This window comes from Caretta caretta, chromosome 7, assembly GCF_965140235.1.
Source record: "Caretta caretta isolate rCarCar2 chromosome 7, rCarCar1.hap1, whole genome shotgun sequence".
Lineage (NCBI taxonomy): Eukaryota > Metazoa > Chordata > Testudines > Cheloniidae > Caretta > Caretta caretta.
Genome location: NC_134212.1, coordinates 81,509,687 through 81,534,678, shown reverse-complemented (window position 1 = coordinate 81,534,678; position 24,992 = coordinate 81,509,687). Strand labels below are relative to the sequence as shown.

General features: G+C 39.9%; 2 protein-coding genes across 5 annotated transcripts in view; one reads left to right on the top strand and one right to left on the bottom strand.

Annotated features, from left to right (window-relative positions):
* Positions 1 to 1,037, bottom strand: part of SIRT1 (sirtuin 1) — a 28,197-nt gene extending 27,160 nt beyond the window's left edge. The window contains exon 1 of one of the 2 annotated variants that reach the window (XM_075130845.1): positions 490 to 1,037. In XM_075130845.1, coding sequence (XP_074986946.1) covers positions 490 to 895 — 406 coding nt within the window. In that variant the 5' untranslated portion in view covers positions 896 to 1,037. The remainder of the gene's footprint in view (positions 1 to 489) is intronic. The other variant, XM_075130844.1, reaches the window with a different exon arrangement.
* On the top strand, positions 150 to 24,992 carry DNAJC12 (DnaJ heat shock protein family (Hsp40) member C12). 3 transcript variants are annotated; one of them, XM_075130847.1, is made up of 6 exons: positions 150 to 271; positions 5,449 to 5,482; positions 14,794 to 14,872; positions 17,970 to 18,109; positions 22,199 to 22,400; positions 23,536 to 24,992. In XM_075130847.1, exons 2-6 carry the CDS (start codon positions 5,477 to 5,479, stop codon positions 23,619 to 23,621), a joined length of 513 nt encoding a protein of 170 aa, XP_074986948.1. In that variant the 5' UTR covers positions 150 to 271; positions 5,449 to 5,476; the 3' UTR covers positions 23,622 to 24,992. The 3 variants fall into 3 exon arrangements, with proteins under 3 accessions (XP_074986948.1, XP_074986949.1, XP_074986947.1); XM_075130848.1 differs by lacking the exons at positions 150 to 271; positions 5,449 to 5,482 and adding an exon at positions 11,426 to 11,700 and having other exon boundaries at positions 22,298 to 22,400; XM_075130846.1 differs by lacking the exons at positions 150 to 271; positions 5,449 to 5,482 and adding an exon at positions 11,432 to 11,700.

The window sequence follows — 24,992 nt, the reverse complement described above, 5'->3', positions numbered from 1 at the left end:
CTAAGCATGGCTGGCTCCTCTCTATACCTCCAATCACGGAGGGAGTTCATGACGCTTGACCTTCCCGCCACCCAACACCTGTGTTTAGCAGGTGATTCAGTGGCGGTTGAGGAATTCATTTGCTTCTCAGCAAGCCCAGGCTGTGTTACACTTGGAGGCTAGGAGAGGCTGGAGATTAACTGCACCTCTCCAGGCCGGGGGAAGACGGCTAATTACGCCCCCGGCCCCGAATCGGCGTGGCAGATGGCGTGGGCAGGTTGCTCGTCCCCCCCAGGTGCGTGTGTGGGGGGTGCGGATATCGCTGACTAGTGTCACACAAAAGCAGAGGAGGCTCGAAGCGTCCCCGCCTCCCCAGTGAGCAGGCAGCGCTAGGGTAGGCCCGCCTGGCCGTACGCAGCGATTGAGGGCGGGGACAGCACTGCCCCAGGCAACGGGAGGGGGCAGGAAGGGTACCGCTCCCCACTGCGAGGGCAGGCCAAGGATCCTCACCGGGATGCAGGGCAGCCGCGTCGGCCGCCCCGTGTGAGCACTGCGACCGTCTGCAGCCAATGGCCGTCTCCACCGCGTCTCCACTGGGCGCCGTCTCCGCCCCCTCCTCCTGCTGCTGCGGGGGCGGCTCCTCGCGGGGCAGGCCCCGCAGCCCGGCCCCGTTCTCCGCGCCACTCCAGTCCGCCGCCGCCGCTACCTCCGCCTGCAGCCTCGCCGCCGCCCCAGCCGCGGAGCCCGAGGTGGGCGCCGTCCCATCTCCTCGTTCTGGGCCTGGGCCCTTCCCCGAGCCCCGCCCGCCACCGCCTTCCGAGTCCAGGCGCTGGCGCTTAGGTAGGGGCTCGGCACTCTCAGCAGCAGCGCAGAGGCCGCTACGCGGTTGGAGGAGCAGAGTCTCCTCATCCGCCATCTTGGAGCAGCAACCGCCGCCTCCCCCAGTCCGGCGCAACAGCGCCCCTTTCCCGACCCCCCCTCCCTCCAGGGAGAGATTTAAACCCTGCACGTGACCTCGCCACCGCCCACGCGGACACCCTCTCCGCGGAGGCCGCAACAACAACAAACCGGGTCACGTGAGGGAAAGCGGGGGGGGGGGGGGGTGCCGCCGTCACGTGACCCTGTACTCGGGCCTAGCGCACCAAGTAGATGCCCTCCCCGGTTCTCCCCCTCACGTGACCTACCTCCCAGCCACCCACAAGCCTTGGCCGTTGCGCGTGCAAGGCGTTATGTGAGGGGAGCGGACGCGGGCGGGTCTGAGGTGGGGCCATTGGAGGGGTGAGCAGCTGAGGCGCTGTGGTTTCGTGAAGGGCGCGGGGCTTGAGGAAGGAGGCCGTGCAATAAGGGCATGGACGGGGCAGTAGCTAAATGTACGGGTGGGATTACATGGAAAGAGGAAAGGGTCACACATATAGTAGGTTAGAGGGGCTGGGTTGTGTTCCTTGGAAGGACAAGGAGCAACCCAAAGATCTCAGCTCCGGTGAGGAGGGCTGTACCATTTTAACGAATGGTGCGTGTTAAAACTAATTTAGTTAAATCAATGGAAGTTTATATTTTAGATGCTTAGTTCAGATGAATAGTTCTGTTTAACTTAATCTGTGTTTTGCATGATTTAAACTAAACCCCAGATAAGCCACTGTTAAATAGAAAGAAGTATGTATGCATGTGAAAACTTGCACAGGTTTAACTAAATCAGTTTAAAAACACACCTTTAATTAAATTGGAACCAGTTTGTGTAGACAAGCCTAAAATCACTGGGATTCCTGTTTGTTTGTTTTTTAATCCCATCAGAGTAGGAGAAAAAGGAAATCACTCCTGTCTGAGCAGCCAGGTTGGAGATGGGAAGAGAGAAATGGAGATATTACACATTACTGCCAACCACAAGTATTCAAAAATCTGAAATGGCTTAAAAATGAGACTTTAAAAAAGCCCAAATTTATTAAATTTTAATTTGCCTTTTGCTTTTGAGCCTCATGTTTTCAACCCTTTCTCTGCATTCTTTAGGGCTAGAAATTCACTTAATTTTTTTTTTTAAATGAAAGTTAAGATTCTCGCAATATACTTGCAGGAGATGACCAAGTATTATGAGTCTTGTTATAAAATCATGAGCTGGCAACACTATTAAATGTTACACTGCTCATAAGGCAGTGGAATGGCCATCTCCAAATAGTAACAGATATTGCTATTGGTTTACGTTGGGCGTGTCTACATTATGTGGCATAGCATAGCTATAATGCCCATAGTGTAGACAATTCCTAGGTTGATGGAAAGAGGTTTTCTATTGATGTAGGTAATCCACCTTCCTGAGCAGCAGTAGCTAGGTTGATAGAATAATTCTTCTGTCGGTTATGCAACCACCGGGGGGGTTAGGTGGTCTTTACTAAAGTGCTTAGCATAAGAGCCAGCTTCTTCTGGCACTGGTGGGTGCTCAACCCCCCCCCCTCTTCCCTGGCCCCACCCCAACTCCACCCTTGCCCTGCCCCCTCCCGCCCTCATTCCAACCCCTTCCCCAAAGTCCCTGCCCCAACTGCGCCCCCTCCTGCCACCATTCCAACCCCTTCCCCAAAGTCCCTGCCCCTTCCTTGACCGTATTTGACTCCTTGCCCAAATCCCTGCCCCAGCCCCGCCTCTTCCCTGCCTCTTCCCTTGAGAGCGCCATGTTCCCGCTCCCTCCTGGCACTTGCTACAGCTGTTTGGCAGTGGCAAGGGCTGGAAGGGAGGAGCAGAGACTCGGTGTGCTGGGAGGAGGCGGGGGAGAAGGTGAGGTGAGGCGAGGCAGGGGGGCACGGAGCTTGGCTGCCAGTGGGTGCAGAGCACCCACTAATTTTTCCCCCTGAAGTGTTATGCGTACATAATTAATGAGCTGCACATTTTTAATTTTTGTGCAGAAAAAAGCTGCTGCTGAAAAGTTGCCGCAGTTCTGCCTTTTGTCCACCAGAGGGTGCTGTGGCACTAGAACACAGCAGCAGTTCCCAGTCAGCTAGGGAAGAGAAAGAGCCTGCCTTTTTCACAGTGCCTGTTGGGCCAGGTCAGGAGACAGGGGTTATGGGGCTGCTGGGGGGGTCAGACAGGGGTTCATAAGGGCTAGTGAGGGAGGACAGACTAGGGCAGGGGCTAAATAGGACTGGAGGCATAAGGCCACAGGGGGCAGGGAGATGTGGGGCCACATGGTGATGGGGGAGGAGGTGCAGAGACACATAGGGACGGGGGCTGGCTGAGTTTGGGCACAGAGATGCATAAGGAGAGGGGGTGCAGGGCCACATGAGTATGGGAGAGTGGGTGTCTGAGTGGAGGTGGAGGGACACATATGGACAGGGGGTGCAAGGACACATGGGGATGGGGGGGAATAGGTGTCTGAGTGGGGATGGAGGGACACATGTGCCTGACTGAATGGGAGAGGCTAGGGATCAGCAAGGGTCTGCATGGGGGAAGCTCCCTAGCAGTCCCTCCCCCCAAAACCTGTTCCACACTTCCCCCCCATACCCAACAACCCTCCAAGTTCACACCCAGGCTCCTTCCCAGCAATTATTTCCCTCTCCCTCAGCTGCTTCATTACTCCTGACCTCCCCCCAGCCTTTGCACTGCTTTTGGAGGGTGCGGGAAATATGGTTCTGTATTGTAGTTTAAATGAATTATTACTCAAAGTTCTGTATTAATATTTCTAGTAAGGAATCTATTCGTTAAAAAACATTTTCTGAATCTTTTTTGTTGTCTGTATTGTTAGACATACTTGCCGATAGGTATTTTGAAATAAATGATCAAAATAATTGAAACTGGTGTGATTATATTGTGTTATGTTGACAAATAAAATATGCAGAATTATGCAGAATTATTAATTTTTTGATGCAGAATTCCCCCAAGAGCAGTTTGTACAGTGCCTAGCACAGTGGGGACTTGGTCCTTGACTAGGGCTCCTAGACGCTGTGATAATACAAATAATAAATGCTGACAGCAACATAGACAACAGATTTACTTCAATTTTACTCCCATATCACCTAGGGACATGAATGTTATTAAATAGCTGTTCTGTCCTAACTAAACCCACGTCCTTTTTATCTTACTTATTGGATTCTGTGCAAAATCCTGCTATCTGAATTCAAAGCAGTGTAGGGGGAACAACAGGGAAATGACATTTTTACCTCTACTTCTTGTTTGCGTTTTACAAGCCAACTTTTTCTAACAAGGGCAAGTTAGCAACCAGAATGTCTATGTTCATGATCCTAAGTTCATACTACATTGTCCAGCTGTTGGGTCCCATTAAGATTCTGATGCCAATAATTGTAGGCGAGAAGCTAGGACACTGGACTGGGACTCAAGATACCTGGATTCTATTCCCAGCTTTGCCGCCAACCTGTTCTGTGACCTTGGGCAAACTATTTCACCACTTTGTTCGTCTCCCTGGCCACTCTTTGTCTGCCTTGTCTATTTAGATTGAGTTCCTCAGGGCAGGAACTGTTTCTTACTATGTTGGTATGGTGTCTACCATAATGCAGCCCAATCTTGGAGGTGATACTACTAATTGACATTTTCTGGTGCGAGAGAGAGAGTGGGAAGCAGATAGAAGAAGAACATGAGAGAAAAGTTACTTAGAATATTAGTGGATTCATAGATTCATAGATACTAAGGTCAGAAGGGATGATTATGATCATCTAGTGGATCTTTGTTTCTACATAAGGAGACGCTTAGTGGTCTAAAATATTAGATCTTCAAATATCTGATGTCTCAGACCTGCATCAATAGGATATATAAACTGAGTTCCCTGCAGTTTTCTGTGTGAATTTTGCAGACCAGAACTTAACAATGGAGATGTCACACATTAAAGAGCTCATAATTTATTTTGTAAGAGTAGGGATTTGTTCTGGTGATATGTGCCACTTTACCCTGGTTCCTACCATTATGCAAAAATACATACACTATTGCATTGCACTACTTGGTTGCTACCCTACATTGGTTACAGAAGCTGGTGTTTTGAGTTTTCATGATCTGATGTCTTTTTTTTTTTTTTTGGATAGCTGTACATAGGAGGATTGCTCCTAGTACTAGGTTGTGAACGACCGTTGGATGTTCAGTAGCAAAATTATTTTTCCATCTTTGCTTAGGCACCAATTCAGGAAAGCACTGTAGCATGTGCTTAAGTCATTTTAATTCAGGAAAGCTCTTATAGTTAGCTTCACTACAGTGTGACTTTAAGCATACGTTTAAGTTAAGCATGTGCTTTAGTGCCCTTCCTGAATAGAAACACTTCTCTGAATCAGAGCCTTAGTTTGAAGGCTTTTTGGATTAGGAACTTTTTTTTTTTTTTCAAGATGTGTTTACAGACCTAGCATACTGGAGACCCGATCCCTTACTGGAATCTCTTTGTTCTTCCGCAATGCAAATATTTATAAATTAAATTATAACAGACTTTACACTGTATATTTGTGTGGATACATGATATTGTGTCTATGTTAACTTTGTTCTTGTCTCTACAGGTGAAAGCCTCTTCAGTTCTTAGACTATGAGGGTAAGCATGCACAGATTCAAATTGCATTGTGCATGTGTATTTTTGTTTATATATTTCCATAGACAGATGCCCTGTGTTCAGAATATCTGAAATTCAGATAATCAGAATTTTGGAAAAACAAAATTTTGGGTTTGGGGCACACTTGTAAAATTTGGACAGCTGGGGTTTGGTTAATCACAGTTGAAATAGAACAGAGGCTGTGAGAATATTGTAATTGAAAACACAGTCAGTGCTATCTTTAATTGTTGCACAATGCTTGGGCACAACAGAGATACCACTGTGAAGGGCACCTTAAAAAAACGCTATTGCTGTTGATTTGTTACTTTAAAATGTATTATATATATTCTGAAATGTTAAAGTATTTCTTCTTTGTATTTTCCTTCTGCAAATGTTAATCTATATAAAACCAAAACCTGTACAGAGGAGTCAGCAAATGGTGATCAAATCAGTGGCTTGACGTCATCTTCCAGTTTGTTTAGCTGTTTGTGAAATGAGCTGAAGACTGATACGATGCAAACAGTGTTTGCTTTTGAAAAATCAACTCCTGAATTTTTAAAGACGCAGCATTGCATTTTTCCAGCAGCCTGGCTCCCTCCATTCTGGTATTGGCCCATAGTAGTCTTCATGTAAATGGCTAAATCTAGGCGGTGAAGGTTGATATAGTTAATCTTTGTGATTGTAAACAGAAATAGAGTTTGTTTAAAATATGTACACACATGCATGCATATATATTACTGCCTAATATCACAAGCTATTAATAGAATATCTATGTTAACGTAAACATTAATTTTTACTAAATAAGACAATTACAACTCCCGGGTTGGGCACCTAGAATCTGGCCTTTTGTTTTCAGGTGTTGTTAAAGATCAGTTTTAAAAAAATAAACTTTAAGCCAAAATTTCTCCTGTTCCTCCTTAGCCTGAAAAGTGACCTTTCTGGGTGTAACTCAGGTAGAATTCCAATTGGTCATTTGAGTTGTCTTAGAAAGAAAAAGGGTTTCTCATGCTCTAAAGATTTTTTTCCCCCTGTCATTTTTCAGAAAACTGAGAAATGGGTCCTTTCCAAAATTTTACATTCCCTTGACTAAGGACTTGTTACATGTACCGAAATAACTAAATCTATTTTAATTCATACCTTTTTATTTTGGTGCATGCTTGTGTGTGGACACTCTTATTTTGGATTAAGAGACTCCTATTTTGTTTTAGTCATATTTAAATTTAGTTGAAATAATAAGGGGGAAAATAGCTGTACAAGGCTTGTCTAGTATATTTTAAAAGAATTAAAACTAGAGCAGTTATTTTGGAGCATATTTGTGTGTAAGACAAGACCTTAGTGTTTGAGTGGAACAAGTGTCTGACATATTCAAGGACACTTAGGTTCTAAGGCTACATGCAAAAAATTAGGTTCCTAAATCCAAATTTAGGTCACAGTCCTTCTGTGTAAAGTTAAGTATTTGTGTGTGAGTAGTCCTACAGAAATCGTTGGTTCTGATTCAGGAAAGAATGTACTTAAATCCATCCCTATTCAGGACATCACTAACTTGAAGCATGTGCTTAAATACTATCCTGAATAGATAGCCTTTCCTGAATCTGGGCTATATTTTGTAAACACACTTCGACCTAAAGTCAGTGGAAGTGATCAAACTTCATACAGTTACTGTGGAAGTTCTCTACCATATGAGGGCAACCAAAACACAGAGAAAATATGTAAATAAAGGCAATACAAAATTAAAGCTAGCAAGTACAGTGCATGACATTAAAAATTCTTTCATATCACACTTCTTGTGCCTTGTTTTGGGTTTTTTTGGTTTGTTTTAAATATATCCACAGTTAAAGATTCCAGTCCTTCTCCTCCTCCGCTGATCCTTCTTTAAGAAAAATAGCCACTGAAGTTCAGTATTTCCTGAGACAGGCTCAGTTCACGAGTCTTATTTGGTAAATGAATGGAAATAAACTATTTGGAAACTACAAAGTACAGAATTACACATACTAGATTTTCTTGTTTGTGCATGAAAGGCTAAATCATGGCAAAACTCCCATTGCATTCACTGGAACCAGGATTGGACCCTGTTAATTCACGTATAAGTAATACTGTGTAAACAATATTGGAGATAACATTCTGTTCGTAAGTGGTGAGTACAGAATTACAAATATGAGACTTCGTCATCTGTGCTAAATATGTACACTTATTTAGAAGTGTAAACAGTGTAAACAGATTTGTAGGTAACATTTTGTAACTGAATGGCAAAACTTCATTTAGATCTTGCCATTTCCTGGTCTGTGTTGTTTCTCTTTCAGATAACACTGTGTACATCTTAACAATATTTTCCTCTTTCATATCCTTTGTATTCATTATCCTTGGGACAGATTCTGCCATCCTTACTTATGTTGAGTAGTACCTTACTCCAGGAGTAGCCCTACTGAAATCTGGGACTACTTGTCGAGTAAGATACTACTTATCCTGAGTGGGATATTTCCACCTATATGTATGTGTGTTAATATGTTAGGATGAACTATCTTAAAGGGGTAGATTATACCTATCTCTAATGTAGCCATACGGGGAGAGGGTGAGAGTAAGAATTTTCCCCCACCCCCATACATGGCTGCAAAATGAGTAGTTATATAAGGAAACTCAGAGCAGGTGGAAGCTGCGCATCAGAAGCAGACATCCCCTAAGGTAGAAGTGAGTCAGGCAGGAGTAGGTAGAGTCATAGCTGTCTCCTGACCCCAATGTGCTGACCAGCAGAACTGACAGGTCACAGGATGGGCATGTTGATCAAGTCTCCCATTATGTCAGGGAGATTGCTGTTTACAACCAATAAATGTTATCTCCAGCATAAAGCTACTGGGTACTTTTGGCCAGGCCAAGCCAAACCAAACCTGAGTGGCGCTGTGACCCTGTGCACCTAGTTGCAACCTCACTTAGATTTGAAGGGGATGGGTGTAGGGGCTTATGGGCCACTGCGATGATCATGCTAAATGGGGAGGGAGTGCCTGAGAGGGAAGGAGGAGGGTCAGGTGTAGGGGGAAAATCTATAGCCCCCCATCTTACATGGCTCTCTGCAGCCCCTAATCAGCTTCTCTTTAGGCTTTATTAGTAAATTGAGTATTACCACAACTCTCCTTTAAATTAATTTGAATATGTTGTTGGTCAGTATGATGGTGGGAAGTATGCTACAGGTTTATAAAGAGATGCTGTAAATTACTGTTCACAGTGGAAACTTGAGAGAGAGGGTGCTTTTTCTGTGGCATGATGGTTTCCGGGCGCTACTGCACCTATGCATTGCCCCTCACAGATTGCACAGTTAGTCCTCAATAATTACTAATGTGTGCAGCATTCCATATTTAAACATTTACTAAAGATTTTCACCAAGAGAGCCTTTTCTTTATTATTACTGTTTGGTTCTCTACATCAGCAGTTCTCAACCAGGGGTCTGAGGCCCCCTGACGGGTGGTGAGCAGGTTTCAGGGGGTCCGCCAAGCAGTGCCAGCACTTGACCCACTGGGGCCCAGGACAGAAAGGCACAGCTCCACTTCTCCGAGCCCCACCACCAGGGCCTGAAGCTGAAGCCTGAGCAGCTTAGCTATGCAGGGCCCACTGTGGCATAGGGCCCTGGGCAATTGCCCTGCTTGCTACCCCTTAATGCCAGCCCTGCTTTTTATATTCAGAAAAACAGTTCTTGTGGCACAGGTGGGCCATGGAGTTTTTATAGTATGTTGGAGTGCCTCAGAAAGAAAAAGGTTGAGAACCCCTGCTCTACATCCTTCATTTGGGAACTGGGAAGCAATTTTTCAGAACTGTTGATTTCTTCCAACTATTTTTAAAAAAACAAAAAACAAAGCAGATAGAGTTTTCAGACTTCTCCTGAGGAGCCATATTTGTGATTTTAACACACTCAAATGTTTTCAGTATTGATTCATGATTTGAAATTAATGTTGTGTTGTAACTGAATTAATATTTCCTTCTCTCTATACCATATCTACAATTCCCTATCCTAATAAACTTTCTGAATATACAATAAAAAACTCAGGAAACTCTAACAATAAAACCACCTTTAGTAAGTTATGGTTGTAGAAGAACATCTATTAATTTATAGTATGACAATTTTACTTCTATAGTTATAAAATACCATTCGCAAGGGCAGAAATCATAGTTAAGGTTTCATAAACAACACTAAATCTGCCTCTGGATCCTTTGCCATCCTCTACCTAGACATTTATATTTACATTTCTAGCATGGGCTGCTAAGCCTACTAAGGAACCATATGCAAAAACAAAGTACATAAAATAATGACTACATTAATTTATTTCACAGCAATTGTGTGTTTTAAAAGCAATATTTAATGCCATTAAACATCTTGGGATACAAAGTTCTTACAGAAAAAGGGACAAATGAAACAAAAAAAGAAAAATGAGGTTCTTAGTTCACCCAATCTTGCAAAGACTCATGCTTATATAGAGAGTCCAGTGGAGGTCAATGAAAATGATTAGGGGGCTGGGGCACATGACTTATGAGGAGAGGCTGAGGGAACTGGGGTTATTTAGTCTGCAGAAGAGAAGAGTGAGGGGGGATTTGATAACAGCCTTCAACTATCTGAAGGGGGGTTCCAAAGAGGATGGAGCTAGGCTGATCTCAGTGGTGGCAGATGACAGAACAAGGAGCAATGGTCTCAAGTTGCAGTGGGCGAGGTCTAGGTTGGATATAAAGAAAAACTACAGTATTTCAGTAGCAGATGGTGAGGTACTGGAATGGGTTACCTAGGGAGGTGGTGGAATCTCCATCTCTAGAGGTTTCTAAGGCCCAGCTTGGATGATTTAGTTGGGGTTGGTCCAGCTTTGAGCAGGGGGTTGGACTAGATGACCTTCCGAGGTAAGGTGACCAGATGTCCCAATTTTATAGGGACAGTCCTGATTTTTGGGTCTTTTTCTTATATAGGCTCCTATTACTCCCCCACCCTGTCCTGATTTTTCACACTTGCTGTCTGGTCACCCTATCCTGAGGTCTCTTCCAACCCTAATAATCTATGATTCTATGACATGCTTAATTTTACATTACATGTATAAAGTTATTATTACATGTATAAAGTTGGGCACATATCTGTGAGTCTTTGTCAGATGGAGGCCTTGATCATTAATCATATTTTAAACCTGAAGAATTTAATAACACTTGACAGTAAAATGGATTAAAAGAAAAGTATATGCATTTAACTCCCAAGAAACACAACTTGCAAGATATTCTCAATTAGAGGTTTAAAGATCTCCACCAAGAATCTCTTTATTACTCACTCTTGAGAAATCAGAAAGTCCCAACAGTCACCATAATCAAAGAGTGAGTACTTCATATTGTCTTCAAAGAGTCTTAACATTATGGAATACAGAATTGACACAAAAAAGCCTAAAACTGTGAATGCGATGGTAGTTAATTAATTTTTCTAGCCTGTGTGTTCTGAGAAATATCAAGATGAAATCCTGGCCCTACTGAAGTCAGTGGCAAAACTCTTAATGAATTCAGTGGGTCTGGGATTTCATTCTGAGAAAGTTAGCAATCCTGTGATCATAATTTAAAGTAATTGCTATGGTTTTCCATGCTTGATGCATGTTTTTGCCTTGCTAAAATTGAGGCAAAATTTACAATTTATAGCAGAAGAAAAATTTGTTTTAGGAGATTTAGGGCCCACTCCAGCAAAACACTTAAGCATGTACATAGTCTCACTGAAATCAGTAGAAGTACTCCTGCTTAAAATTAAGCCTATGCATAAATCATAGCATGATCCAGGCCTAAAATGATAGTGAGATTTTATTTGGTATCCTGAATGCTTTTCAGTCTGAAGAGGCAGATCATACAGTTGAATAATATTTAAATTACCTTGAAAACTACAAATCCCAGAGAACATTGCAGACACCAGGGTTGTGCAATGTTACAGTCCTCCTGTAAAGAACCAATGACAAACAGAGAATTCAGGAATCTCAAATGACATCTCAGTGTATTAAAAAGCGCTGTAGGGAGCCCTAAACCAGACTGCAAAAAGCAGTTTTCCCTGAGCTACATTTAAACAATCCTATAAGCTTTCTATTGATAGTTTATACTTTCCTCTTGGTGCGCATCAGCTGTTGGGGAAAAAAGCTGTTTGACTAGTCCAAATGGATGCAATTTTGAACTGCAATCTGGATGATATGGAAGATTATTACATCTTGCTAGGATGTGATGAACTATCCACGGTAAAACGATAATTCTGTTTTCTTTGCCATGTTAATGATAGTTTGTTTTGGGTTTGTATGTTTTCAAGGGGAGTTTGAAGTTAATGTTTATCTGTGAATGTATGATTATTTGAAATGCAACATGTACCTGCTCTCTTACCTACATAATACCTTTGAATTTCTCTTCCTCTATTAATCTCAGTAACTGATTTCTTTGACACAATTAAGCGTTTAGAATATAGTTCATAGTAAAGATGCTCTATAATACAAGCTGTATTTTAACATCTTGAATAGCTTATTTTTAATGTAAATAATATTTTGTTTATTAAGTTAGTTCCATTGTGATGTCAGAATGCACTTTGAAACACTTGTAAAATATTAATTGTAGGCTGTTACACAATATATTGATGTTCTTAAAAGGTGGCAGCAGATAAGTATTGTCAGTGCAACTAGTATAAGAAAGGTGAAAATGTTCTCCTCTTTGTCAGTAATTGGTAATGATATTCAGTTTCTAAGATAATCATATATCACTTTTGGAAATATATAGCCATTGCTTGGGAGAAAAATATGAATGTGTTTAAAACAAACAAACCCCACCCTAGCCCCTCCTGTCCTATCCCAAAATACTGATGTTCAAATGCTAGTTTTCTACACTCACTTTGGTAGCAGTTGCATGTCATCTCATACCTTAGGATAAAATCTATCTCAAAAGCTGTTGGATGATTGTAACTAAAACAAGAGTTCCTCTACTTCCTAAAGTTGTCCTAAATTACATTTTCTAATTATGTACATTCAGGAACATGCTAAAATTTTAAAACTAGCTTCTGTGTCAATTGAAGTAATACTGGGTTTTTGCTTTCTAATATTTCTGCTACAATTGTTAATATATATGGGTTAAATGCTTTGTTCTGCAAATGTAATTAAATATTCTACCAATGTGTTATCACTAATATAGACAAAAGTCCTTGATATGCACCTAAATACATTTGTAAATATAATCAGAAAAATATAGAATTCTTAATCTATTATTGAAAACAAGTTTAAGTATTTTTTGAGAGGAATTTTAATACATCCCAGCAGGTGGCAGTACTAATTTTTTTTATTTTAGCTTTTTTCCAGCTTTTTTTTTTAACAGATGAAAAAAGTTAATGCATTAATTCTGTTTTATAGTCTTAGGAAGAGATGCATATTTCAAGCACATACTGTAAACCCTTTTTAAAGTTACTTTGAAGTGAAAAATAATGTGTTGTAATAACTGCTTACTGGTTCTGAAAAGTAATCTGTTACATATTATTTATTCAGAGAAGCAACCAATACTCTTTGTTTACTGTTGCCCTGTGAGTATGACTTGTATATGTGAGATTGTGATGCTTTTCAGTACCACTGTTACATACCTATAGGAAAAACATATTTTTTTGTATTTTTAAAACATGGCAATATTTTCAAGATTTAAAATATAATTTGTATAATAAAATTGTCACCTAATGAAAACTTATTGAAAATATGGTTTAAATATTTATAGCAATATAGGCTCCTGTGCTTTCTCTTTCATGCATGTACAGTGGCAAGCCTACTCCTGCAGATCCCAGCTTGGGCCTTGATCCTGAAAGATGCTGAGTACTCTGATTCCAATTTAGCAAAGCACTTGAGCACATGAGTAGTTCCATTCATTTCAGTGGAATTGCTCATGTAGTTAAAGTTGACTATGTGCTTTGCTGGATCAGGCCCAGCGTACTCAGCCCTTTGCAGTATCAATCCTCAAGGGAGTGGAGGAACTGAAGGGGGCAGAGGCATGACAGGGCAGTGCAGCAAAGAGCTTCCATCAAGAAGCCCCTTGCATCTCATGAATCTGCAGGTTTGAGAGAGAGGGATGGTCAAATCTATAGCCTCCTACATCAGGAAGTGTTATTTCAGTTTAGAGGAGTCCCAGACTCCTTACTTGGTAAAATCTATTACTCTCTTTCTATATCTTGATATTTTTCCTTAGCTTATTTTTATTATCTTATTTTTTTATATTAATAATTCATGTTATATTTAGGTCTGAAAAGTAATGAGATTACATTTTCAAAAAGTAATGTTACTGTAAACAGTGTCATTTAAAATCCCTGCATATAAATAGTTTTTAGAGATGTATTGGTAACTAGTCTCTCTGCTGAATACCTAGTTCCAACAATCTGTATGTAATTGCTGGTTTTTTTAAAATTCATAATTTATTAGATTTAAAAACTGAAGACACCATACTAATGTGTATACCTACAAAGAGTAATAGAGTGCAACAATGCAAAGTGTAAAATCTGTAAAAGCACCATAGCTGTGTGTTGTTTTTCAGGCAACTTGCTCAGTGAAATTGGACTGACTAGTTGAATGACACAATACTTTGCTTTAAAATAAAATCACATAATTCTTAATTCTCAATAATTCTCAGTTGTTAAAGGGAATGAAGGGGTGGGCTAGGGATTTTCACAAACTGCCAAACTGAGTAATTAGTAATATATATATATATATATATATATATATATATATATATAATTACTCAGAATATATATATGGTTAAATAGTAACTTGCTACAAGATGTTATCAGAGTTTGAGTTTCACTGGTCTAGCATGTTTTAGCTGCCTGGAGCACAGTTGAGGATGCGCTAAAAGCCTTAAATTGGTCCCCAATTCCAGTTTGTTGCTGAATGAATCGTTAGTCAGCCTGTTTCTTAAGAGTTGAACTATCATTAAAATGCTGCATTGGCACAGCTGCACCGATATAGCTGCGCTGCTGTAGCACTTTAATGAATTCTCCTGTCAGCATAGTTAATCCACCTCCCCACAAGTCTTGCAAGTGTGAACCTTTACTTATAGTTTTCTGAAAACCAAAGCGTACAGCTATGGAAAAATATATGTTCATGAAGAAAAGGGTAAAGACGGGAGTACAGAGAACAAAATTAAATTAGCGACACAGCTGTCAGATGGTTCTTGTTATATATTTTGATTATACAGGATCTTGTAAAATCAAGGGAGCTAACACCCCTCCTCCCAGTTTCCCCCCGCCCAAAAGCCCAATCTCCAAAACCTTTGTATGTGTGTATGTATTTATGTATTTTAAATGTTGATATTCTATTTAGGTTGAACAAATTCTTGCAGAGTTTAAGATTAAAGCCCTTGAGTGTCACCCTGACAAACATCCTGGAAACCCTAAAGCTGGTATGTAGTCTTTCCTATTTAAAAACAATCTATTGTCTTAAATTATAATTAAGGCATTGAATGCAGCCTAAAAGCCATCAGTAAATACTGTTTCCCATTTTAATATTCTATAATTTTTACAGATATGGAATGTACTCTCATAAATGTCAAGCCTTAATATTTTGCTGTAATGCTTACATAATCATGGATATTAGAACATGAAGACAATTGTTAGATTATCTAGTCCAGGAGTTGTCAAATTTTTTATAGGATGATGCACATTTTAAACCAGAGATTGTCTTGTGGACCACATCCCCTCCCATGCATGATTGCATGCACTATCTCCTCTCCAAGTGGGAATCAAATGACATATTTGGGTTAACTACAATAATTGCTCACATGAAAAGTAACATTAGGAAAATATTTAATGTATTTTAGCTTCTTTTAATGTAAGTTAGCAGCTGGAAATAAGGAGGACCCAGCACCATGTGACAGGCCAGCTCTCCGCAGACCAACAACGAACATCAGAAATTGTGGAAATGCTGTCAGTCACGCAAATACACCTCTACCCTGATATAACGCTGTCCTCGGGAGTCAAAAAATCTTACCGCGTTATAGGTGAAACCGCGTTATATTGAACTTGCTTTGATCCACCGGAGCGTGCAGCCCCGCCGTCCCGGAGCGCTGCTTTACCACGTTATATCCAAATTCATGTTATATTGGGTAGTGTTACATCGGGGCAGAGGTGTAATCTTAACCTTGCCCCCATAGCAGTGCCTTGAGGAAAAAACGGATACTCTGAGACAGATTTATCTATCCATAGCCAACAGGGTCACTGTCATCAATGACCACAAACAATCTGAATACTTACTCTGGCCTTCTTTATGTCTATACAAAATGCACAGAAAAAAATAAGATAAACAGTATATTAAAGGTGATCATTCCCTACTCTTCATTAAGTTTCCATGTATCACCAAATGTGTTGATTTGTTGTTGAACACTGAACTAGTGCATCTGTGTGTACAAACACCATAGGCCCAGATCATGGAAATTATAGTACATGGAAAAACTCCCAAAACAAAGATTAATTTGATGACAGAGTGCAACACTTAATATTGGACATGTTTGTATTAAACCAGTTATAACAAGACAGTGCTCTGTGATGCACATTTCTGATACTCCACCCAAAAACTTTGAGGCTGATTCTGCCTTCTGCTACTCATATTGAAATCAGTGGGACTATTCTTAGAGTGAGGGACTACATGATGACTGGGATTTTCAGAGTGGTTTAAGGAAATTAGGCACCCAAATCCTTTTGAAATTCCCACTCCCTTAGGCCCCTTTGAAAATTCCAGCCCATATGAGGAAGGGGAGCAGAAGCAGGACCTCTTCTCCCAGTTTAAAATATTCTCAGCTATAGACTACTGAGTTCTTAAAGCCCTTTGAAAGTATTATTGCAGAATAACTAAATCAAATGTTCCATTTCAGTTAATGCACAAAAATGCCTATACAAATTTTCTCTCAGTTTAATTGGAGGCACACTGACAAACATAGTGTGGTAGCAACCACACAGGAGATTAAAGTTCGGGATTCTTGCTTGCACCCTTCTCCCGGAATAGTAGAGGCACTACACCCAAGAGGATGAAAGAGTATTCACTGTCCACTGACACCTTCAGATGTCTTGAGAGTGGTATTAAGTTGCACTTAGCTCTTTTTGGCTTTCTGAAATGAGTCAAGGCCCCCATCAAATTGATGGGGGAATAAAAAATAAAATGGAGTGTGATTCTTCATTTTGAGAGAGCCAGAGACGGATCCCTCCAAAATCTGTTGAAGAGTCCACCTTTTACAAAATGATCTTAAATCCTACTTTCCAAAATATATTTAAACATACTTGAAAGAGCAACTGGATAACAGGACCAAATTCTTCTGTAAATAAACTGAGGCTACCCCATTGACTTCAGTGAGGAGGCAGGGGCATAAGTGAGATTCAAATCTGGTCCATTGCTTGTAATTTTTAGTGTTAAATTGAAGTAAAAATAAATCACTTTTAAAAAAGGGAGCCCAAGACCCAAATAGTGGAGCAGTCTTGTGTATTAAGAGCAAACAGTTTATGCTTCATTTACTTGAACAGTCTACTAAATGCCTTACATTTTCACAGTAGAGTAAACATTTAATTTGTCTGATTCATTTCAATTCCACGTATTAAAAATAATTATCAAACGAGACTGCTTTTTATCCCCCCAAAACTGGTCACACCGGAAAAAAGAAACAGAATTAAGAAAAAAAAATCCTGTGTGTTGTTTGATTTATGCTTATCAGCTTTGGTTAGTGTTTGAGTTCAGCATATTTCAAAAGAAGACTCTACTATGAATAATAATAGTAAGCCACTCTAATAAGGGTGACTCATAGATAAAATGTAAATTTGTAACCTTTACACAAATAGTAACACACAGCTGCATCCTTAACAACCATTTTCTAAAGAATTTTTACTCCTGCAAGAGAAATGGGAGATCTTATTCACACAATCTGGAATTTAAGTTAATATCTTATTATACCCACAAAATTTGTGAGGTTAAGCAATGCCGTTAGCTAATCTGTACTATGCTATGTTAAGATTCTTCTGCTTGCTGCTCATATAATGTAATTATGCTTCCTTCTTACTGTCCCTTGGTGGTATGTTCTGCTCTAACTTCCTTGCTGCTTTGGATCATACTGTGTTCCGTGTGAAATGCTGTCATGCTATTGCAATGTTGGTTTTTAAATGGGGTGACACCTCATGTGTTTTGCTTTGAATACCACATAATTTTGATAGCCCTCAAGTGTATAAAGCTTCTAAACCAAGAGACAAAAAGGCTCCACATTTTGACATTTGCATTGAATTGTTCATCTGAAAGAGGGCATCAATTGTCCACTAAAGGTGTTACTGTTGAGTCAGCTAAGACTTCCTCAAAGCAGTGAGCAGAACTGCCACATCCCTTCATCACTCTTTTATTCTCTTTTTCTGCCCCAACCTGTATTGCTGTTACATAGCTACTTATTGGTCATTCCTGTTCCACAGAGGAATTAATTTATTTAAAAATAAGTATTTGATGTAACATCCTTTTGGTTTGTGTTTTAGTGGAGAATTTTCAGAAGCTACAGCAGGCTAAGGAGATTCTTACTAACGAAGAGAGTCGAGCTTGTTATGATTACTGGCGACGAAGCAAAATTACCATTCCATTCCAGCAGTGGGAGGCTCTGAGCAACTCCATAAAAACGGTTGTTTTTTGTTTACCTAAATTTCCTGGGTATACATTAGCATTAGGAGATTAGGTAGGTCTATGGGAAGGGAAATTCTCCCATGGGCAAGACAGGATGGGTCAGAGATTAAGGACTGTTCATTATATCAGCCTTCTATTGTTTTTTAATCAGTTTCCCAGTGTTGATCTGATGGAGGAAAGGACACTAATTAGAAACGGTGCTGCTGTGTGACCAGAAATACTCCCCCAAAATTGCTGCATAGCAATATGTAACAAGAGTGCAGAAAAATACCCCTGAATTCATAAAAAAAACAAATGCCACAAACTGGAAGGCAGTCAGCTGATATAGACAGTTATGAACACATACGTGACAAATCTCTGATAGTTTTTTTTTGTTCTCAGGGACAATATAGGTTTTATCTTGTATTTCTGTTAGTCCCATAGCAACTTTCTCAACATTTCAAAAAACTTCAGTCATTTAAAAATAATTTACTTGGGATTGAAAGTGGCTATATGATCTAGGTTAACCAAAGGAATGTACTATGATAAAAGACTCGTGGTATATTTTAAGTTAGTTTTTAGAATGATTACTGGGAGTGAAATCCTGGCCTCATTAAAGTCAATGGCATACTGTCATTGACTTCAGTGGGGCCAGGATTTCATCCTAGGAAAATAAATCTTCAGTAATTTCTTTAATGAGAATATTGAATAGATTTTTGATGTAACCAGCATACCAACAAAAAATGTAATCCCATAGTATCTGAAGTTGTTATGTTTTTTTCCTGTTGGCTGTGAGGATTTAATATGACAAACTGGAAATACCTGTATATCTCTAATATAACCAGTTGTTTTTCCTAACAGTTGATAGATTCTGACCTAATAAATAATCATGATAAATGATATTTACATAAATATTTTTCTAGTTCATAAACAAATGATCCTTTCTGGTCATTTCTTTATTTTTCAGAACAGATTTTTGTTTACTTTCTAGTCTATATCAACTTCTGTTGATTTATATTTTTATTGATGCTTGTGAAAATGAGTGAGTCATTGCTGTGTATTAATTCTGTTGATGTCACCACTGCCCTGAACACTGAGTACAGCAATTCATTTTGAGAAGATATACTTTATGAAGATAAATAATCTGGAAGATGCTAATTATGTCTGAGCAAACCACACTATTTAGAAGTTTTGATATTTTGTCTTTGATGTGACTGCCAGGTATCAGAGGTATTAATTTATTGTGTTCAGGCACCTTAGATGTTTTTTCCACAAACTTTATTTCCGGCTAATTATATGTAGCTATTCGTGATTTTTTTAAACCATCTTCCTGGAATGCAAGCTAGGAAAACAGGTAGAAATATAGTGGTTTATAGTAGCAGTAGATGGCATTCATTTATGATTACATAACACACAATTACATTAGTATAGGTGTACATGCAAATTTATTTTTGTACAGTGAGTGAAGCTTTTTAAACATTGTTTTTATGATCAGTGTGTAACTTCGAATAACATGGAGTAATACAGTGAGGGAGATCTTTCCAGCATAATTTACAAGCCTCTAAATGTCAGAATTAGCAGCATCTGTCCTGGTCCCTCTACTTACATCAGTCTGGAAAAGGGGAAAAGTGCCAGATGAGTGGACCAATGGAGTTATAGTGAAGATACCAAAGAAAGGAACTCTCAGTGATTGTAATAACTGGCGTGGTATCACACTTTTATCTGTGCCAAGCAAAGTATTGTGTAAGATCATAGTTCAGCGTATATCAGAGGCAGCTGATAGCATTCTCAGAAAAGAGCAAGCTGGTTTTCAGAAAGGGCGCAGATCCACAGACCAGATCTTCACTCTACAAAGCATAATAGAACAGTGCTTAGAATGGCAGTGGCAACTTTACATAAATTTCATAGACTTTGAGAAGGCTTTTGATAGCATTTCAGGACCAGACTATGGTACATTCTGCCGGCATATAGAATTCCTTTTCCTATAATCAGTGTCATCAAAAGCTTCTATTTCAACTTTACATGCAGTGTTGATCACAAGTGAGCTCAGTTTTGAAGTCAAAACAGGAGTACATCAGGAGTGTGTCATGTCTGCAACCCTCTTCAACATTGCCATCGACTAGGTAATGTGGTGTACAACAGAAGACATGCCAAAAGGCATCCCTTGAAGACTTGGACTTTGCAGATGATGTCGCTCTCCTATCACATACCCAACACCATATACAAGAAAAAACAACTCGACTCAACACTTTCAGCTAGCAAAGTGGACTGAAAATCAACCACAATAAGACATATATCATGACCTTTAATATCACCGTCACCAGTATGGATAGAGGATTAAGTTCTCACTAATGCAGAAACATTCACATACTTGGACAGCACCATCAGCCAGGACAGTGGAACAAGCCAGGACATCCAGAACAAAATCAATAAAGCCAGGAACACCTTCAGGAACGTCCCGTTCTTGTCAACTGCTAGAAATGGCCCACCTTGATTATCACTACAAAAGGTTTTCACCCCCCCACAGTAATTGTAATTCAGCTCCATCCTAGGAAGACCAGTTGGCTCAGCAACAGTACAAGTTACTTTATTCATCCATCAGAGACTTGGTGGAGTGTCTGAAAGGGCCAGAAGAAAACCAGGATTTAGATCCACCAAGAGGAGGAAAATTTGCCATTGACTTCAGTGGATCTAGGATTTCACCTGGTGCGGCTGCTTTTTCTCTTTTTTTAACGAAGCAGAGAGCAAAATATCACCATTTTCCTTGAAAGGTCTTGTGCAGACACCCCCTCTGCCCCAACCTCTGGAAAGAAAACTGTATCCATGAAAGACTATCTTTAAGTTTTCCTTGTAAGTTGAGGAAAACCTACACTTTTTTAAAAAATTATGTATGCTTGAATGAATATATGTATATAAAGCTGTTGATATGCTTGGTGCTTTGCAAACAGATGTTCTCAGGATTTTTCCACTAATTTTGCTGGTGGGAAATTTTTTTTTGCATACATCTACTAGGTCCCAATCGTGCAATATCATGATCACCCTCAATTCAATTAAAATGAATGTGAATTGAGAATATACAGTACCATGCACAATTGGGCCCTACTAGAGGTGAGCAAACAAATTGTCCTGCAAACAAATGTGAAAAAATGTCTGAGATAATTTGCCTATAAAGCACCATACATAAGGATTGGAGGATCAGTCCCTCCAAGCTTGATTCAGTTCCAGTTAAAGTCAATAGGAGTATTTCCATTGACTGCAGTGGGAGTTAGACCTAGGTAACACTTCCAGAAATGCTTAAGTCCCATTTTCAAAAGTGGCTAAGCTCTGAAATGCCTGTGTGACTTTTGAAAATGGAAATAAGCTTCTAAATCTCATAGGTGCTCTTGAAAATTTTATTGAGCAGATGGTGGGCAAAATATATTAATACCTTAGAATTATTTGCTGCATCTCCACTTGTCCTCCTTTATCCCCATCCAAATTTAACTATAGATGAACATCACCCAAACTACTCAACTGTTAATTCCAAAATTCAATTTCATTTTCCTAATGATCTGTAATTTCCAGAAAGCATTCTAGAGTAGTGGTTCTCAACCAGGGGTTCGGGGTCCCCTGTGGGGCGGGGAGGGGGGCCGAGAGCAGGTTTCAGGGGGTCTGCCAAGCAGGGCCAGCATTAAACTTGCTGGGACCCAGGGTAGAAACCCAAAACCCCACCACATGAGTGTGAATCCTGGGGCCCTGAGCCCTGCCACCCAGGGATGAAGCTGAAGCTTGAGCAATGTAGCTTCCTGGGGGGCCCTGTGGCATGGGGCCCCAGGCAATTGTCCTGCTTGCTACCCACTAACACTGGCCCTGACTTTTATATGCAGAAAACCAGTTATTGTGGCACAGGTGGGCCATGGAGTTTTTATAGCATGTTGGGGGCGGGGGGGGAGGCTCCGAAAGGAAAAGGTTGAGAACCCCTGTCCTAGAGCATACTTCTGTTAGTTAAAAAGAATAAACCTGAGTAACTGCACACTGACTCCTTTAAAGTAGAAAACTAGCCTATGTTATGTTTAAAATTTAATGTACAACTTAGATTTGTCCATTTGTTATTTTTTGATTTATTTAGTCAATGCACTGGGCTGTCAGAAGTAAAAAAGAGCCAATGCTGGAAGCACCTGAGCTAAATAATAGCAACAACATAACTAATGACACTTGGGCCCAACAGGCTGAAAACAGTAAAGATGGATTGTCAGATGAGAGAAGGGAACAAGATGATGCTGAGACTTCTGGTGAGAAGCCACAATCACCAAAGAGTCCAGACTCTCCAAGTAAGTGGAACAGTGATGTGACAGATTTCAGTGTTTAGGCATTTTTACTGAACTTTTTAGTCATGGAAAACTCCCATCTAATTAAGTGGAAGATTTGCTTGAGTATGATATTCAGGATTGGTCCTTAAAGGATAAACTGGATAAGAAATGGGTGACTACATAATTTTTTCAATAATTCCCATTTCCTTAGTTTCCTGTACATTTGCATATGTCTTATTACTTGCTGTGCACATGTAAGAATATTAGACAGAGAACATGATTTTCAGAACTGTGAGTACAATTAATGTGATCGCTCATGCAGTTGGCCACTTGTATGCATAGAGTATAACTAAGATGACTTCACATTCAAGTAACTGCATATGTACAGTTTTGAAAATCAGGGCCTGAGAGGTGCAAATTGCAATACTAAGGATTCCAATAGCTGTAGGCTCTTAATTTAACTAGCTATCTCAATTAGGGCCCAGTTTTATACCACTCGTGTCCTGGATTTTGATCACTCTCCTTACAGTGTGTATGGTAACGTCCATTGTTTCATGTTCTCTGTGTATATAAATCTCCCCACTGTATTTTCCACTGAATGCATCCGATGAAGTGAGCTGTAGCTCATGAAAGCTTATGCTCAAATAAATTTGTTAGTCTCTAAGGTGCCTCAAATCCTCCTTTTTTTTTTGCGGATACAGACTAACGCGGCTGCTGCTCTGAAACCTGTCTTCTGACCGTGGCCAGTGCTAGGTGCTTCAGAGAGAATGAATGTTGCCCATATTTGATCAGTTTGTTAATAGTTTTTGTTCAGATGACACCTTTGTTCAGACGTTCTCTCTCTCCTCCTCCCTCTCCATCCCGACCAAGGATTGAAACTTCATGCTAAAGACCTACATTTGACTTATATTTCAGTCACAATAATCAAGACCTACTTTAGCCAAAGTGGGTGAGGTAATATCTTTTATTGGACCAATTTCTGTTGGCGAGAGAGAGTCCAATAAAAGATACTACCTCGCACACATTTTCTCTCTGATATCCTGCTACTGACACAGCTACAACAACACTATAACTACTTTAGCCTAATCAGTTTTAAATGTTTCTTTGTAATAATTCATTTCCTCTCCCTTTTTTTCTTTTTTCATGGGATTTTTAGATTCAAATTGCTTGCACTTGCGTTTCCGCTGGTCAGGTGATGCCCCTTCAGAGCTTCTGAGGAAGTTCAGAAACTACGAAATATAAAGTGCGAGCCCAAGACACATGACAGCATGGAATTGTCTGCTCAACAGTGCAGTATTTTTTGTCCATGGTTAAAACTTGTTTGTATCTTGTGCCTGTTCACCATTATTTGAATGTTCAGTTATGTGGCTTTGTAATACTGATCTGTTATCACACTTTGTATAAGTATTTTAGGTGGAAGAATTTTGAGGGCCAGCCACTATCTTTATTCAGTATTAGCATAAGTAACAATTATATGCATAAAGTGGTCCAGTGTTTTATATCAGTTTCCTGTGTTCTTCTTTAGTATACAATCAGATGGCTTTTCTGTCCGCATTAAACATATAAGAATGTATTGTGCGTATATATTTCTTGCAGGATGAAGAACTCATGGTATTAAAAAATAATCTCCCAAACCTGAATGACAATGAATTTTAAATACAGCTGTGTATATTTCTAAATTAGATATTTTGGGCCTGATACTCCACTGCCTTGCACATTGTGTAGTCATTCAGACCTATGCACAGTGCGTGCAAAACAAGTGTAAATAATTGGAGAGTTCCGACTTGGTAATGTTTTGCACTGGTGTTAGTGACTAAATGAGATAGTGGAAAATCAGGCTCATTAAGTTTTAACATGAGCAACAATTAACATGAAACACTTTGATTCTTTGGGCAATGTTACAAATTTTTAACACTGTATAACCTACATATAGGATATAATGATTGTGCTAAAATGGATTTGTGGCTTGAAGGCGTTTTGTTTCTTGGGTGGCCAGCTAACTTTACAGCAGCAAAGTTAAGTTACTGCAGAATATATACATAAATATTGACTGTTCTTTTAATTTCTTGGATCCAGATCATCCCCTGAAGTTTCCTGCCTACCATCTCTTCAAATGGGAGAGATTTGAGGGGGGCCATGCAGAAGAGAAAGTGTGAAGCCTCCCTAAAACCCATGAATATTTGGGAGCTTCAGGGTAGGTTAACCCAGATCAACAGAGACAAAGATGTCTCCTGTCTCTGTGCTTGTACAGGGAAACTATGCTATCACTAGCTCAGTTACCATGTGGTTAGCAGCTGCCAAGGAAACCTTACCTAAATATTATGATTATTGTATCAGATAATTCTTTGGCCAATAGTTGCAATACAACTGTGGAGTTATTTTTGTGTTATGCAAAATAAAATACCATTAATACCATTCACATTGTAGCTCTGTAATCCTGGCACAAATGAAAAAACTTATATGAAACTGGGAACATGCTGATAGTCCCAGAGCTTTTTAGATATAAATGGCAAATTAATAGTTAAAAAATGTCACCTGATGAACAGATTAAAGCTGAATGCAAATAATGTCATTAAAAATTCCAGTCTCAGTAAAATTGAAGGTTGAGCACAA